The 17,106-nt window shown below is 32.3% G+C and overlaps 1 protein-coding gene across 7 annotated transcripts in view; it reads right to left on the bottom strand.

Moving 5' to 3' along the window:
* The window catches only part of NOVA1 (NOVA alternative splicing regulator 1), a 173,603-nt gene that overhangs the window by 28,610 nt on the left and 127,887 nt on the right, over positions 1 to 17,106 (bottom strand). For all 7 annotated transcript variants that reach the window (XM_027957221.3, XM_027957220.3, XM_042235284.2 and 4 more), the window contains one exon: positions 9,307 to 9,473. In XM_027957221.3, coding sequence (XP_027813022.1) covers positions 9,307 to 9,473 — 167 coding nt within the window. The remainder of the gene's footprint in view (positions 1 to 9,306; positions 9,474 to 17,106) is intronic.

Consider the following 17,106-nt stretch of genomic DNA (forward strand, 5'->3'; position numbering starts at 1 on the left):
TCACTGCTCTCAAGTAACAAACTAAGACTGATTCTAATATCTGATCATGTTTTAAACAGTTCAGGGATTCTTGATTCTTGTTTAAAACCTTGAGGAAAACTAGACAATGCATAGACATATCAAGATTTTTGTTAAATCATATTTTAAAAGGGAAGAAGAGCTGCAAACCTCACAAGAGAAGGAAAAAAAAAACTTCAAGTCCACTGTTTTCTGTTTTTGCTATTTGTAATAAATTCACTTTATAAAGTCATTTCTCCAGAAAGAATTTCACTAATAGTCATTAATAATTACCCTACTATTTTACTTTCCATGCAATACTATGCAGAAACATACACTACTGACTTTGTAAATATTCTGTGTACTGTGAATTGAAGAGTAAATTTTCCCTCCTCTGGTTACTACAACTACTACTGTACAGATTTCCTGGGAGTAGTTAACATATTTTAAAAAATATGTTCTTTATTAATCTCAGCATAATTATAAGACTGTTGACTAAATATATGCAAAATAAATCTAGAGGCCATCTACCCCAACACAGATTGGAAGCTAATTCATTACTCTACAGAAGCATGAGGTATATGTGTTGGGCTCTTCTATTTTCATCAAAGTAAAATCAACTGGAAGGATCACAGGTTCATTATGACAGCCATCTTGACCTAGATATGAATTCTCTTGAAATACTGCAAATAAATACGTAGAAAAAGTAGTAATATCAAGTGACTCAGACTTTGTGATCACTAAAATCAATACTATCTTTTTTCAATTTCTTGAATACCTTTCTTTTTACTTGGTATATATGTGAAATATTGGGCATGTATTAGTAACTGATGCAACTCATATTCATTGACATTGTCCTTAATAATTCTGAGGATGCTTCCTTCTCACAGGAATAAAAATAGTAATTTTAAACTTCTGGGACAATATTACTGTGTATAAAATCATTAAGGCTTTGGTTATTACAAATTATAATACATTAAGACTTTAATATTTTAAATAAAACATAATAATTAAGTTTGGGCTTTAAGGGATTAGATTTTGGAAATGTCACAATCAATTGTTTCTAAATTTTTTTGTTTAAATTCTTAAAATTATAAACATGTAATGTGGTAATAAACACGATTAGTTTTCTAGTTATCTATTACTTATATAGATATTCTTAAACACAAAAAATCTCCTTCCTTTACAAATTTAAATTTGTAAATTTTCTCTAGCAATGAAGAGAATCCAGAAAGTTTGCATTTTAGTTGATTTTTAAAACTACTACTTGTAAAAACTGTTCTGATAAACAGATAAATGTAAATATATTAATGTCTATAAAAGGTTCTAATAATTAGATTAAAAACAGCTTTGAAAGTCATTCTCAACCACACAAATAGATCAGAAAAAGTCATAGAAATACTTTCATGTTCAATATGTTTATTTCTCTAATATTTTATAAACACGTTTACTCATCTTCACAATACAGACTGAAAATTTAAGTGGTTTCAAGTTTAAAAAAATCCCTTAGTAAAATTTCTGATATACATCTTGAAGATATAACTACTGAATATCCATATAGCAACAATATATTAAAATGTGTTAAGTAATATTTATAATGGATATATACAGTTAAGAACTCTTTTTAAGTGAAAGTGAAATCATTTCAGTCATGTCCAACTCTTTGCAACCTCATGGATTGTAGCCTGCCAGGCTCCTCCATCCATGGGATTTTCTAGGCGAGAATACTGCAGTGGGTTGCCATTTCCTTCTTCAGGGGATCTTCCCGACCCAGGGATCAAACCTGGGTCCCTGCATTGCAGGCAGACTTTACCGTCTGAGCCACAAGGGAATCCCTTTTTAAAGTATTTATTAAGAAGTGATTATGAAGGGCACCGGCATTTTTTTAGCATGATTTTATCTTTCAAGTGGAAAAGTATAATATTTTAATTGATAGGACATGAATGTCTAAAAATTCTGCTTTAAATGCTGAAGGCTGAATTACTTATTACAAAAAATTTTGAAGTAGTTTATAATTTTAAAATAGTGAATCCTTTGGAATGTAAGTTTCTAAACTTTAAGATTTAGTAAGTTATTTAATTAAATGTAGATTTTTCTAGGTTTTTGGGAATAAGAACTAAAAAGTGATTACACATTGTGAAATGCATTCTTGTTAACAAGTGGCAGTTTTCCTGGACCAGAGAATATAAACTCTACAATAAATAAGCTTAGCTTCAAGCAAATCTATAATAATAGATTGTCAAGGTCTATCATAGGTACAGTGAAAACAGCAATGAACAACAAATTTTAATTTTAACTTGGAACAGGTTTGTTTTGAGTTCTGTTAAATAAATCTGCATACTACTCCATAAAAATAATGAATCATCTATTTAAATATGGAATTGTCATCTTTGATTTTTCATCTTGACACATATCCAGCCTTCTCCCAATATCTGAACTACCTGGAACTACTTAGCCCTAATATAAACTCATGTTGTCTAATTTCAAAAGGTCTTTTACAATTGATTACTAGTCCATATCTTATTTTCCTCATAATAACTATTCTGTACTTTTATCCTTCTCTTCAGCTATTCAGTCCCATGTATCTTATATTCTTTTCAATTGATAGTTTTTATTACCTGAAAGAGATCATGATTTTCCAGAATGAGCTTCCTTATCTACTACAGTTGACTTCATTTCAACCTTCGCAATTTTCCGAACCACTTTTTCCCCATCCTCTCATTCATTTCATGGTAGACAAAACTGTGATATCCCAGACTTTCTACTCCTCATGAGCTATGATCTTAACACCCTATAATCTTTTCACCACTCTTGACTCATTTTGTCCCTTAATAATCTCATCTGTATTTGGCATCCCCAATTTCTCTTCCTTTTCAAGCTCCTTTTTATTCTTTAACATTAGCCATTCACTCTTTAGTAGCAGGGTAGTTATGTGAATCTTTCTGATCTAACTTGTATTTTTCTCCTTTTATATCCAAACTTTCAAGTCAGCAGTTCCCACACTTCACACCTTCTTTTTCTTTTTACCTAACCAGTCTCTTTACCTTTAGGATATATTATTATTAAGAAATAATGACTGTTTTCCCAACATAGAATTGAAACTGACTTAGAATCTCCAATGATTTTCTATTAAAAAAAGTTATTTTTGAACTTTTATTTGGGTATTTGATCCTTTTTAGCATCTTTCCTTATACTTCCCTTACTTTCTCCTTTTTATCTTTATGATTAATAAGGAGCACTTACTAGGAACCAGGTACAGATATAGTGGGTTAATGCAATACCCTTACAGATGAGGTTACCATTACTTTCCCCATGTTATAGGTAAATAAGTCAAGGTATACAGAAGCAAAACAGCTTGTTCCAATGTACACAACTGGTAAATTAAAGAGGCAGAATTTGAACCCTGGCAGACCTATTCCAGATCCTAAGCACATAACCATTATACTATAATACTTCCGAGTTATTTTTTTTTAAAGTAACTGCTTCTCTATCTCATTTGTTTGTTTGTTTTTTCTCACTTACAATGAAGGTGTAAGTGAAATTATCACTGACACTGCAATTAAGGATCTATATTTTCAGTTTTAAATTCTTACCTATGATTCTAATCAAAGACTACTTTAAGGAAAAAAAAAATATTACATACAACTTATTCAACCTGCCTAAAACAATCATACAAAAATATTGTCTCAAATAGATGCCTGACTGAAATTCATTAGTTGCTTCCTGGAACTTAACATTTTGTTAGGCTCAAAACCACATATGTTCATTTTTTATTCTTTCCTCATCATTTTAGAACTAGAATCAAATGAGTACCAAACTCTTACAGATGTCACTTTGAAATATATTTTAACTTCAAGCATTTGTCTCAACTTTCACTACCAGAGGAGATTAAGTGCTCATCATCTTGTTCTTAAAATATTGCCTAGTCTCTTCACCCTGATACAAGACTTTCTATTTTGAACAAGGTCCTTTTCCTGCATATGTTTATTCAGGAGTCTGAAAAGTCCTAAAAGAGAGAAATCCATTGGATTTTGTTTTATCAGTATTATACAAACTTAGAGGCCATACAGATCAGTATTAAGATCAATTAACAGTTACATTTCCTTGAGTAAGTAAATTTCTCTAAACGTCAGCTTCTTTAACGTGGACTCTATACATGCTTCAGAGGAATTTTGTGTGGATGAATGAAATGTTTTAATAAATGTTAAGTGCATAGCACAATGGCTAGCACAGAAACAGAGTAAGCACCATATACATCACTATTATGATTATTACTGATTCTTCATTCTTGACCATAAGACATCCTTTTTTCCTGACAAAGATTAATGTCTCCTGGATTTGTACGATATAAGAGAAGCTTTAAAAAATATTATTTTATAAACCTTCAAATCTAAGATCTGCATAGTAGATCACTCAGTAATTATCATAATTATCTTCCTCTCCTACCAATAGCTATTCCTGCAAGCACTCTAAGAATCTGTGTGGAGCAGCACAGAAGAAAACAAAGTGTAGAAGTACCCCTTTTTCTTTTTTTCATAACCTTCCAGAGAAATTAAAAGGGAAAGTATTAGAAAATCTGTAGTCTGTAGGACACCCTTTGGCCAGACATCCATGAGTTGCCATTATTTGGTTCCACACAACTTTATCTAACATTAATTTCCTCTAAACTACAACACAAATGTCCCACTTCTGTCAAGATAATCTCTTTACTATTCAACAATTATGGTATCTTTCTTCTCAAATCCATATTGCTCCATCTGCCTAAAATAAGCTTTTCTCTTTTTTTTCTCCTCTAATCAGGCAATTCCTCTACAGAGTCCAGGTCAAGTTTTTACCTCTTTCACAAAACCAAATGTCACTCTAGCCTACATTTCTTTCACACTCTGCCAAACTTTTATGGTGCACTGTTTATATTGTAGTTTTGGTATATAAATGCAGTTTTATATCTTTATTAGTTATATTGGGCATTTATGATCGCTCATAAACTAGCTTGAGAGAGCAAGGGTTACAATATATTCTGCAATTCACTAAGAATGTATTTAATAAATTTATAATTGAATGAATGAATAATGAACAAATTATGAGCTAATCTTGCCAATTTTTTATGATGAAAATAAAATTCTTTGTGCTAAATGAGATTTTTAGTATCTTAATTTTTAAATACAAAATAATTATATAGATGCCTATAACTATTTCTTTCTTAATGTAGTTTTTCTTAAAAATACATTGAGCCAAAAAAAAAAAAAAAACCCAAAACCCACTGAAAGTCTGTAATAGACAAAGGAAGTTAACAAATGCCAACTATCTTACTAATCTATCATTTCTACCATGTTTTGGGGTGCATTATATTGACTCATGAGGTATAATAACCATACTTAAGAGGAGGATTTGAGGGACTTATGACAAGAGGAGATTTTTCAATAATACTATGAGAAAAAAAAGGTTACAAGAACAAAATTTAAAAAAAAAAGCTGGAAATGAGAACATGGACATCAAAAACCTGGGATAATATGCACTTAGGAATGAGGTTCTAGGGAAAGTCTAAATTACCTGAGGATCACTGAATGTCTCTGCTATTTGCACATCTTGAAAATAAGAAATAAGAATGTTCTATGTCGCAATTAGTATGTTTAATTCTGGCTTATTGGTTCCTCCTGTGTATCTGTTTCTCCATATACTGACTTAAGAAATGAGCATGACAGTATTATGTACTTCATGACAATCTGATTTTAAAGCTATAGAACAGAAATCATATACTTTGATTACTCAATAAATATTATCATTATTTTGAATATATAAAATATTGGAGTCCCTTCCTATCAGCAAATAAATATTTGATTTAAAACAAACAAACAAATAAAGCACATCTGAGAATGAAGAACTAAATAGTTCACATCTAATATCTAAAGTTGGATATAAGGCTATAATGCTAGATTTCAAGTTTCTTCTGTATGAAAGACTTGTGAGATCATTATGTATTACTTTCCTAAAAACTTACATTTGGCTGAGAATTCACTCAGTTAATAAAGTTTCATTTGGAAAGAATATTCTGGTTCATGCAATTTATTTAGTAACCAACTGTATCTATATCATATAATTCAGAATATTTTATAAAAGTCATAATAATATATTGTATAAAACTATAACTTTTTTAATTTCAAAAGTAGATTTCTTATTTTTTATAACAAAAAACACATATATTATTCTTGAAATTATTTTCCATTATAGGTTATTATATGATATTGACTATAGTTGCCTGTGCTATACAGTAAACCTTTGTTGTTACATATCTATTTTTTTTTAAATTAGAAATCCAGCATTCTATTCATATGAAGTCAAACAAGTAGAATCAAAATGCCATAAATTTTTTAGTTAGGCAAAAATTCATAAGTTTTCTAAAATATATATATTATACATATATATGTATACAAAAGCTTTTCTACTATATGCATGACAAAATTATAACTTTTAAAGCAAGATTTATTTGTTTAGAACTGACTTCCTATTTTAAGTCCAAGTTACATATAAATTATACTTCTTTAGTAAACAAAATCTTACATTATCAACCATAAAAAACAATAAATATGTTGTAACAAACATTAGGAAAATATAATTTCATATCCAATATTAGTTCATTTCTATGAGGAACTACATTTTCTGGCTCCAGCAATTTTTAAAATTCTAATTGTATTCTTTACATAAACTTAACTAGAAGAAAGTGTTTTAAAAATGTTTAAAGAAGTTACATTAAAAATTAACTTCAGGGTTGAAGTCCAAAGGGAATGTAAATGTTAGTTAGGGTAATGACTATCACTTTAAAAGAAATATTATTATTATTCTATGTATTAAAAGCTAAAAAATATAGAATTATATAAAATATACTTTTATCTATTCCATTATAAAATAATTTCTTTTAGATATAATTATTTTATACTGGATTACCAGCATAATTTCTCTAGAAATGAAATCATGGTAATTTAAATTTATTTGTTGTGGTTCAGTTGCTAAGTCATTTCCACTTCTTTTGATTAGTTATTTAGACAATGATCCAACAAAAAGTTTCACATTGTAAAATAGGATACCTACCTAGAAAGTGAGAGAATCTCAAATTTAGAGCATAAATAACTGTTGATCTACAATATCGTGGAAATATGCTCAATCTCTCATCTAGATTTTTTGAGTAAATTTTTCAAATTTTACAGTTTTAAGAAACCATTTAAGTATTAAATATATTACTCTACTAAATTTAGAGTACTCTTTTAATGAATCTTTTAAAATAATACTTTCACATCACTATTGATTACATGAAATATTAATCAATAATAATGTCAATTTCATGAATATCTTATAAGGCTTAGAAATAAATGTAAATATGCAAACTTAAATTAATCACCATTATTTTTTAACCACTTATTTTGAATTTAAATAACATTATCTGAACAAGGCAAGTAAAAATAGAAATGAACCAAATATTTTAAAATTCTGGCTTTCATAAATCTGTACTGACACTGGACAGATGACAACCTATAAATTTCATTTGCCATAGAGAAAGTTAGTTGTAACAATGACTCATAGACCATTATTTGATGGTATTATTATAAAAAATAAAAATTCATTCATATCATTGTGCTGAATAACTGCCAGTCATACAGTACTCAAAGTATATTTCATGTTTTACCTTTAAAAAAAAATCAATATATTCACTGCCTTCCTTAAGTGTTTAAACTTACAGAAACTACAAAAGAAATGTGAGAATTAATAGGCTGGATTAAGTTGAAAATCAATAGACCCTATACTTTAGTGCCAATTCTGTAAATTCTTAGCCCCAGGTGATCTTAATCCAGAGGTCTTTAAACTCATACTTCTAGAATTTAGATAAATTTAGATTAAGTCATGGTACTGCTTTCAATGCATCACATTTTAAATTATTCTTTGCATTTACCTAGCATAGATAAAAATTTCAAAACTATAAATGTTTGTGAAGAATAAAAAATATCTACTTATGTGTCAAAGTTTAAAATATTTACCTTCTGCCATGTGTACATTAAAAGACACTTCCTTGATAAGTTATGAAAGGTTACAAATTGAAACATTTTGATACTGGCAAAGAGCATAAAATGAATGATCTTATACGGTGTAAAAGCTACCTACTCATGATCTAAACATGGAAGGATTTTTTAAATAGTATTAAAGGAAAACTGAAACTTGGCCTATAATTTGAAAATATATAATGATTAATTTCTCTATTTGTATTAGACATCTATTTGATTAGACGTCTATTTGATTAGACATCCTTATATTTATCAATATATTGGCAAAATTATAATAAATTCCTAACACTGGCTATTATATTTTTTCAACTCAGAAACATGAAATTAATAAGTTTTTGAGCTACATTTCAAATTTATTACAATGAATATAAATATTCTGTAAATTAAATATTCTGTGAATGAATGAATAATACAGTTCTTTTGAAGGCATAAAATCTATCAATATGATCACAAATTAAAAAGCTAACTATAAAAAGGCAAATGCAGAAACAATCATATTTAACATAAAGTATCAAATAATTTTGAAGATTTAAAAGAGCTTAAGGGGAAGAATCTGCCTTATTTTTACATTAAAGAATGTCATTTTTTTCCCTACATAGTGTCTGTCATTATTCAATCTTAAAAACTAACATTGTTTTTTATCAAGTAAAAGTTTTGTTACAGAAAATCCCACACATTAAAAATAAACATTGGCTCTTTATGACATATATATAAATACTGTACAAGTTATACAGAACATAATAGCTGACTTGTAACAAAGAACTGTTTGCTAGGTACAAAAATTTACTTATACATATTTGTTGGAAAAAAATACTGAACATGACAATTAAATTGACAAAACAGGAGTTTATATCCATAACTATACTAGAGACTAAAAACATTGAGACTAGGGTATCAGGAATTTTGAGAATGTAGTCTCAATTTTTATACTTCATTTTAAAAGTGATAGAATTTTAAATAGGTTAAATTCTAATAAATTAATCAAATTTGTATCTATAATTTTTAAAAGGGCACTATAAAAGAAATGAGCCATAATTGTTCCTCAGTGTAATACTAATAAATGAGTAATTTGATCAATAAATAAACTGATCAATCTAAAGAAGAGGCTCTGACAGTCTTTAAGTAAATAAGTGACAACTGTTATGTTTTAAGTATTCTTAGGGAAAAACTGTATATGCTAAACCTTTAAGGCTTCTTTTATAAGGAATTCGTACTATATTGTGGATATCTGTCTTTGATTTCCCAACTAAACACTCACTTGTTTGATGCGATCTGGGTTAACGGTGGTCTGGGGTTGTAGAATGCTGACTGGTTCTGTCTTGGCCACATTTTGGGGCATTTCTCGAATTTTTTCTGCAATGAATCCATGAACTGCATTCAGTGCTTCAACTGTTCCCTGGATCAAGCACACTCGCTCAGTAGTACCTGTGAACAAAAGATTTAAGTTTCAGAAAACTTTCTCTCTTACTTTGTACGCTTTTCATAAAAACTATAAAAAAAGGATGATATACTAATGCCAACAAAATCATGTACAATGTAGAACTCTAAATCTCAAAAAGGGCCAGCAAACCCAGAAACCATGAGAAGTTTTGTATACATCATTCACTGACATAACGAATACTTTCTGAGCATTTATACAAGGACGTAGGGTTAGAAACCAGTATTTAACTTATATGCAGAGTACATCATGAGAAATGCTGGACTGGAAGAAACAAGCTGGAATCAAGATTGCCGGGAGAAATATCAATCACCTCAGATATGCAGATGATACCACCCTTATGGCAGAAAGTGAAGAGGAACTAAAAGCCTCTTGATGAAAGTGAAAGCGGAGAGTGAAAAAGTTGGCCTAAAGCTCAGTTCAGTTCAGTTCAGTCGCTCAGTCATGTCCTACTCTTTGCGACCCCATGAATCGCAGCACGCCAGGCCTCCCTGTCCATCACCATCTCCCAGAGTTCACTCAGACTCACGTCCATCAAGTCCGTGATGTCATTCAGCCATCTCATCCTCGGTCATTCCCTTCTACCCCTGCCCCCAATCCCTCCCAGCATCAGAGTCTTTTCCAATGAGTCAACTCTTCACATGAGGTGGCCAAAGTAGTGGAGCTTCAGCTTTAGCATCATTCCTTCCAAAGAAATCCCAGGGCTGATCTCCTTCAGAATGGACTGGTTGGATCTCCTTGCAGTCCAAGGGACTCTCAAGAGTCTTCTCCAACACCACAGCTCAAAAGCATCAATTCTTCGGCACTCAGCCTTCTTCACAGTCCAACTCTCACATCCATACACGACCACAGGAAAAACCATAGCCTTGACTAGATGGACATTAGTCGGCAAAGTAATGTCTCTGCTTTTGAAAATATTATCTAGGTTGGTCATAAGTTTTCTTCCCAGGAAAAAGCGTCTTTTAATTTCATGGCTGCAGTCACCATTTGCAGTGATTTTGGAGCCCAAACAAATAAAGTCTGACACTGTTTCCACTGTTTCCCTATCTATTTCCCATGAAGTGATGGGACCGGATGCCATGATCTTCATTTTCTGAATGTTGAGCTTTAAGCCAACTTTTTCGCTCTCCTCTTTCACTTTCATCAAGAGGCTTTTGGCTCCTCTTCACTTTCTGCCATAAGGGTGGTGTCATCTGCATATCTGAGGTTATTGGTATTTCTCCCAGCAGTCTTGATTCCAGCTTGTGTTTCCTCCAGTCCAGCGTTTCTCATGATGTACTCTGCATATAAGTTAAACAAGCAGGGTGACAATATACAGCCTTGACGTACTCCTTTTCCTATTTGAAACCAGTCTGTTGTTCCATGTCCAGTTCTAACCGTTGCTTCCTGACCTGCATACAGATTTTTCAAGAGGCAGGTTAGGTGGTCTAGTATTTCCATCTCTTTCAGAAAACGAAGATCATGGCATCTGGGAAATAGATGGGAAACAGTGGAAACAGTGTCAGGCTTTATTTGTTTGGGCTCCAAAATTACTGCAGATGGTGATTGCAGCCATGACATTAAAAGACATTTACTCCTTGGAAGAAAAGTTATGACCAACCTAGATAGTATATTCAAAAGCAGAGACATTACTTTGCCGACTAAGGTCCGTCTAGTCAAGGCTATGGTTTTTCCTGTGGTCATGTATGGATGTGAGAGTTGGACTGTGAAGAAGGCTGAGTGCCGAAGAATTGATGCTTTTGAACTGTGGTGTTGGAGAAGACTCTTGAGAGTCCCTTGGACTGCAAGGAGATCCAACCAGTCCATTCTGATGGAGATCAGCCCTGGGAGTTCTTCGGAAGGACTGATGCTAAAGCTGAAACTCCAGTACTTTGGCCACCTCATGTGAAGAGTTGACTCATTGGAAAAGACTCTGATGCTGGGAGGGATTGGGGGCAGGAGAAGAAGGGGACGACAAAGGATGAGATGGCTGGAAGGAATCACTGACTCAATAGACGTGAGTCTGAGTGAACTCCGGGAGATGGTGATGGACAGGGAGGCCTGGTGTGCTGTGATTCATGGGGTCGCAAAGAGTTGGACACAACTGAGTGACTAAACTGAACTGAACTGAACACAAAAATTAGTGGAGAGAAGGAGTCTTGGAAAGCTTACGAAGTAGGTAAGTTTCTGAATTTTTACCACCTTTTATTCATGTACCTTGTTTTTTTAATCACAGCAATAACACTATCTGACAGTTTCTATTTATTTTTTTTGTTTCTATTAGAATGCAAGCTCTCAGAGAACAGTTAATTAGTCTGTTTTGCATTGTACAATAAATAACAGATATTTATTGGACAAATAATCATTCCTGCTTTTACTGATTATGCAATTTTAATAAGATAGCATATCATAATTAAAAACAAAATTTTAAACTATTTTTTATTTGAAATTGATGAATAATTGATAAAAGATAACATTAGTTTTATTTGCTTCATATCTAGTGAATAAAATGTGAGTGATGTGAGACAAGACTAAAATGAAATTGGTTGGGTCTAAGGCACAGATCCTATAGACTATTTTATACTCTACAGGTATACCTAAAGACAATAAGAATAAGTGATTAGTTTTTCAGACTATTTTGAGCCTCACTGCAGCAGCCTGTTCTTAAACTGTAATCTTCTGCTCAGCAGCTCAACAGAGCAAACACATAAACTTACTTCTCAGACATCAGTATTCTTTTACTAAACAGTTATCAACAAGTAAAAATAATCTTTTAAAATTTAGAAAATATTTGTTTTTGAGCTAATATGACCTTCCAAGTACTTAACACATATCTGTTTCATACCAGTTTCAAAATTCTAAGCCATTCTGTAAAACATTTTAAAGTACATTTTGAAGGGAAAAAATATGAAATTACACATTTAAAAAATTGCAAGGAGTTTATATTGCTTTAAGGATTGATTACCATATAGACCATTTCCCTAGCATTAAAAAATTTTTTTAAGAACAGTAAAAGATTATCACTCTTACGTTTAGGAAAAAAGACTTAGATCATAAGAATTAGGAGCAGGAATAAAAAAATAATATTTAAGTATACACCTCAGTTGGGGCTTGCCTCACAACTCAGTTGGTAAAGAATCTGCCTATAATGCAAGAGACCTGCGTTTGATTCCTAGAGAAGGGAATGGCAACCCACTCCATATTCCTGCCTGGATAATCCCATGGACAGAGGAGCCTGGTGGGCTATAGTCCTTGGGGTCAAAAGAGTCAGACATGACTTAATGACTACACCACCACCACCACACCTGAATCAAATTGTCCTCTTTTAAACCACAAAGATGCAAGTTTATGAAAAGCTACATTTCCTAATTTGTATAATATATTTCAATAGAAATCAGTATCTTTTAGTTGTGAGGAGGGAGACAATCTGAAACACATTGAGATTGTGTGTTTGAAGGCTTAACATTTCCTGGTTTTCCTAATCAGCTTTTCTCATCTTTGAGTATCTTGATGTATCTCTGTATCTATTCTTGGGTAAAAGGATGTAGTTTATTAGGGATACTCTAGGGAGTCTTTACAAAGTTGTATTAATTGTCCAATAAATGACTAGAAAGGATGAGAACTGATCAATGCAGCTCCTGTGAAGTGTTCTCATCTAAGTCAGCAGACAATACAAAACACAGATCGGATTACATTCCTGCTTTTGGAGACAACTAAAGAGTGCTCTTCTGGGGATGCCAAGACAGAAAAGGAAATCAGTTAAGCCTCAACAGAGATTTTTAAAAAATAAAACATGGTACTAAATAACTAAAGGAACTATATGATCCATGCTGTTTTTAAAGTTCTAATTTAATAGAACATATACTGTGTCAGACAACGCAGTAACCCCGATACTCTTCAGACTATACAGTCTAACAAGTAGTAAATGGAAATCACTGAGCCATAAAGAAATATGATTGTCTAAAACTGAATTTCACATAGCATGCATGAGACAATTTGGCAATAGTTTATAGGTACAAAGTTGCCATAAATATTCTTTCAAGATTAAATGATATCACTACCATTAGAACTACTACCAAAAAAAATGGAAAGAGAAAAGGAAATTGTAATTTCCCCAATGGGAACTGCTATAATCCTCAGAAGAGATGCTCTCATATTCTTTCAGTGAACTCTAATGGCCTTTTCACTTAGATAACACAAAACTATAATTTTTTAGGAGAAAGTCACAAAGAAGGAAGACTGTCAGGTATATGACCAAACTGTATAACAAAAATGAGCCTATAACTAATAAAAGTTGCTGGTTTTTTCAGTCATTTTACAGGCTTTTATGCTCCATTAGTGTCTAAAGTGAACTATGAGTTATTTACTATTTTATTTAACAGTATCATTTACTTCTCTTTGCAACAGACTAGTAACAAAATCTGAAAAAAATTATATAAAAGTATTTCCTTATATTTATTATAATGTAAAGATGCAGGTGTATAAGACACCATTAATTTAAAATTTTTCTTTTAAGGGAGACATTAGATAAACTCTTACAAGAAGGGACAAACATAGGCAGTGAAATCAGAAAGACTTTTCGTTTCTACTTCACATGCCATATCATAAACTGAATAGACATGTTTCTAAAATTAGGTACAATTATGAGTTGCCATAGCAAAATTGTGATATACATTTAACAAAATATACTCTACTACTATAGAGTGTGCTACTATAACCTTGGACAAGTCATTTAAACTGTTCCTGCTCCTACCTAAGGCAATCTATCATCTGTGCAGTGGATCTGATCTCTCTTAATGCCCAAGTCCACTGTTTCTCCTAGTATCATTTTTTCCATCAGACCTTGCCTATCAGCAGAAAAACATGTTATACTTTCTTCCATTTTTAAAGATCCCTCCTTTATGACAGAAAGAGAAAATTAGCCTTTTGTAAAGCAAATGAAATGCTGATTCAGGCAAAGATCATAAAACCATAAAATGAAAGGTTAATGGGAAATTTTCAATGGAAACATCTGGAATCACCAACTGACTTCACTGGTCAACATTAGCATAACTAACAGTGTGAAAATCAAGCACTGACATGATGCAATATGAAGCAGAGGGCACCAACTATAGAGGATGTGTCCCCAAATAGCTGAACCTAAATCGAATCAAACATTTAGCCAGACAGAACAGTTTACAAATAATACTGAGGGACTTCCCTGGTGGTCCAGTGGTTGAGAATCCATCTTGCACTGCAGGGCATGTGGGTTTGATCCTTGTTCAGGGAACTAGGATTCTACATGCTACTGAGCAACTAAACTTGCGTGCTGCAACTACTGAGCCCACATCTCACAACTAGAGAATCCGTGGGCCACAATGAAAGATTTCCACATAATCCAACAAAGATCTGACACAGCCAAATAAATATTAAAAGATAATTCTGAAAACAGAGAAACAAATGACACCATAAGAAAGCAAATACACAAATCAACAATGTAAGCTAGTCTTCAGAATAATTAGTTTCTTCAATATAGGAAAGAAAGTTCTCTAGACATAAAGAATCTTAAAAGACACAATAATCAAGTATGAATTAGAATTTGACTGGATCTAAATTCAAACAACTTTAACTTTAAAAATTGTGGCACTCTCATAAAAACAATATTAAATAGTATCAAAGAATTACTGTTAATTTTAACAGGTGTGATTATGGCATCAGGGTGTTTTCTCTTTCTTTTCAGGTGCATACTGAAGTATATGTAGCTAAAATGACTGAGATTTGCTTCAAAATATATTTTTTTAATTTTTAAAATTTTTATTTTTACTTTATTTTGCTTTACAATACTGTATTGGTTTTGCCATACATTGACATGACTCAGCCACAGGTGTACATGAGTTCCCAATCCTGAACCCCCCTCCCACCTCCCACCCTATATCATCTCTCTGGATCATCCCCGTTTTTTTGTAACAGCAAAAAATGTTACTCATACAAAATACATATGCCAAAATCTTGATATTAATGACAAATATGTAGGTTATAAGGAGGTTCATTCTTCTAAGTATATCTGAAATTTCATAATAAAACATTTTAAAGCCCTCCCTAACCTTCTTCTAGTTACATGCAGCTCAATTTCTTTATCTCTCAAAAATCCTTGAGTGACTTAAATACATGTATTTACACTTTTTCACCACCCATTCCTTTTCTCTTGACTCTGAGTTACTCCAGTATGGCTTTTGTCCTGCCACTCCACTTAAACCGTTCATTACAGCCTTACCCGGTAAATCTAATCTTCATGCCTCTTCAATTGGCCCATCAGCGGCATGTGACACCACTGACCACTCTCTTCTTAATACACTCCATTTGGTTTTCAGGATACCATATGGTCTTCATTTAATTCAGTTCATTCATTCATCTGGCAAAAATCTATTGATTCTCCACTAAATGTTAAGTACTATACTCAGTAAAGCAATGACCAAACAGATAAACCTGCTTTCATAGAGTTCTTCTCTAGTTCATGCAGACAGACACTATACAGAAAACAAATAATATAGAGAATATGAAATAAAATTAGTACTATAGAAAAAAAATTGGGACGAATACCAGGATACACAAAGACAAAAATAAAGTATAAAAGAGAGCTTGTCAGGCTCACGGCTGTATCCTTAGTGTATGGAAGCATGTCTGGCACCCTGTGGATACTCAAAAAGAATTATTTTTTGAATAAATGAATAACTCCCTGAGTCTAATTTCCTTAGCTATGTATTAAAAACATATGATTGATTTTAAGATCTTTTTGTCTATCGACCTTTTGCTTTATAAAATGTCTAAAAAGCCAATAAGTGTCTTTGGGTTTATAAAACGAGTCAATATATGTAAAAATTAGATATATTTTGGGAAATGATTTTACAAACTACTAATAAGTTATAAATTACAATGTCAATAAAAAGAATAGTTGATTTTTAAAAAGTTCTCAGAAAGGTAATAGGAGAAACAATGAATAATTTAATAGTTTTTTTTCCTTTCCAGAATAGAAAGTAGATAAACCAAAAATGTAATCTACCTAAAAGAATAAAGTCAGCAGAAAAAAGGAACACTTTTTTCTGTTGTATAAAAGACAGTCTAAAACATTTTAGATACCTGAGACCTATTTCAACAAAAATGACTCTGGTTTGGAATAATGGGCATATAATAACAATATGCTTACTCCTTGGAAGAAAAGTTATGACCAACCTAGATAGCATATTCAAAAGTAGAGACATTACTTTGCCGACTAATGTCCATCTAGTCAAGGCCATGGTTTTTCCTGTGGTCATGTATGGATTGGAGAGTTGGACTGTGAAGAAGGCTGAGCGTCGAAGAATTGATGCTTTTCAACTGTGGTGTTGGAGAAGACTCTTGAGAGTCCCTTGGACTGCAAGGAGATCCAACCAGTCCATTCTGAAGGAGATCAATCCTGGGATTTCTTTGGAAGGAATGATGCTAAAGCTGAAACTCTAGTACTTTGGCCACCTCATGTGAAGAGTTGACTCATTGGAAAAGACTCTGATGCTGGGAGGGATTGGGGGCAGGAGGAGAAGAGGACGACAGAGGATGAGATGGCTGGATGGCATCACTGACTCAATGGATGTGAGTCTGAGTGAACTCTGGGAGTTGGTGATGGAC

The sequence above is a fragment of the Ovis aries genome, chromosome 18, assembly GCF_016772045.2.
Source record: "Ovis aries strain OAR_USU_Benz2616 breed Rambouillet chromosome 18, ARS-UI_Ramb_v3.0, whole genome shotgun sequence".
NCBI classification, from domain to species: domain Eukaryota; kingdom Metazoa; phylum Chordata; class Mammalia; order Artiodactyla; family Bovidae; genus Ovis; species Ovis aries.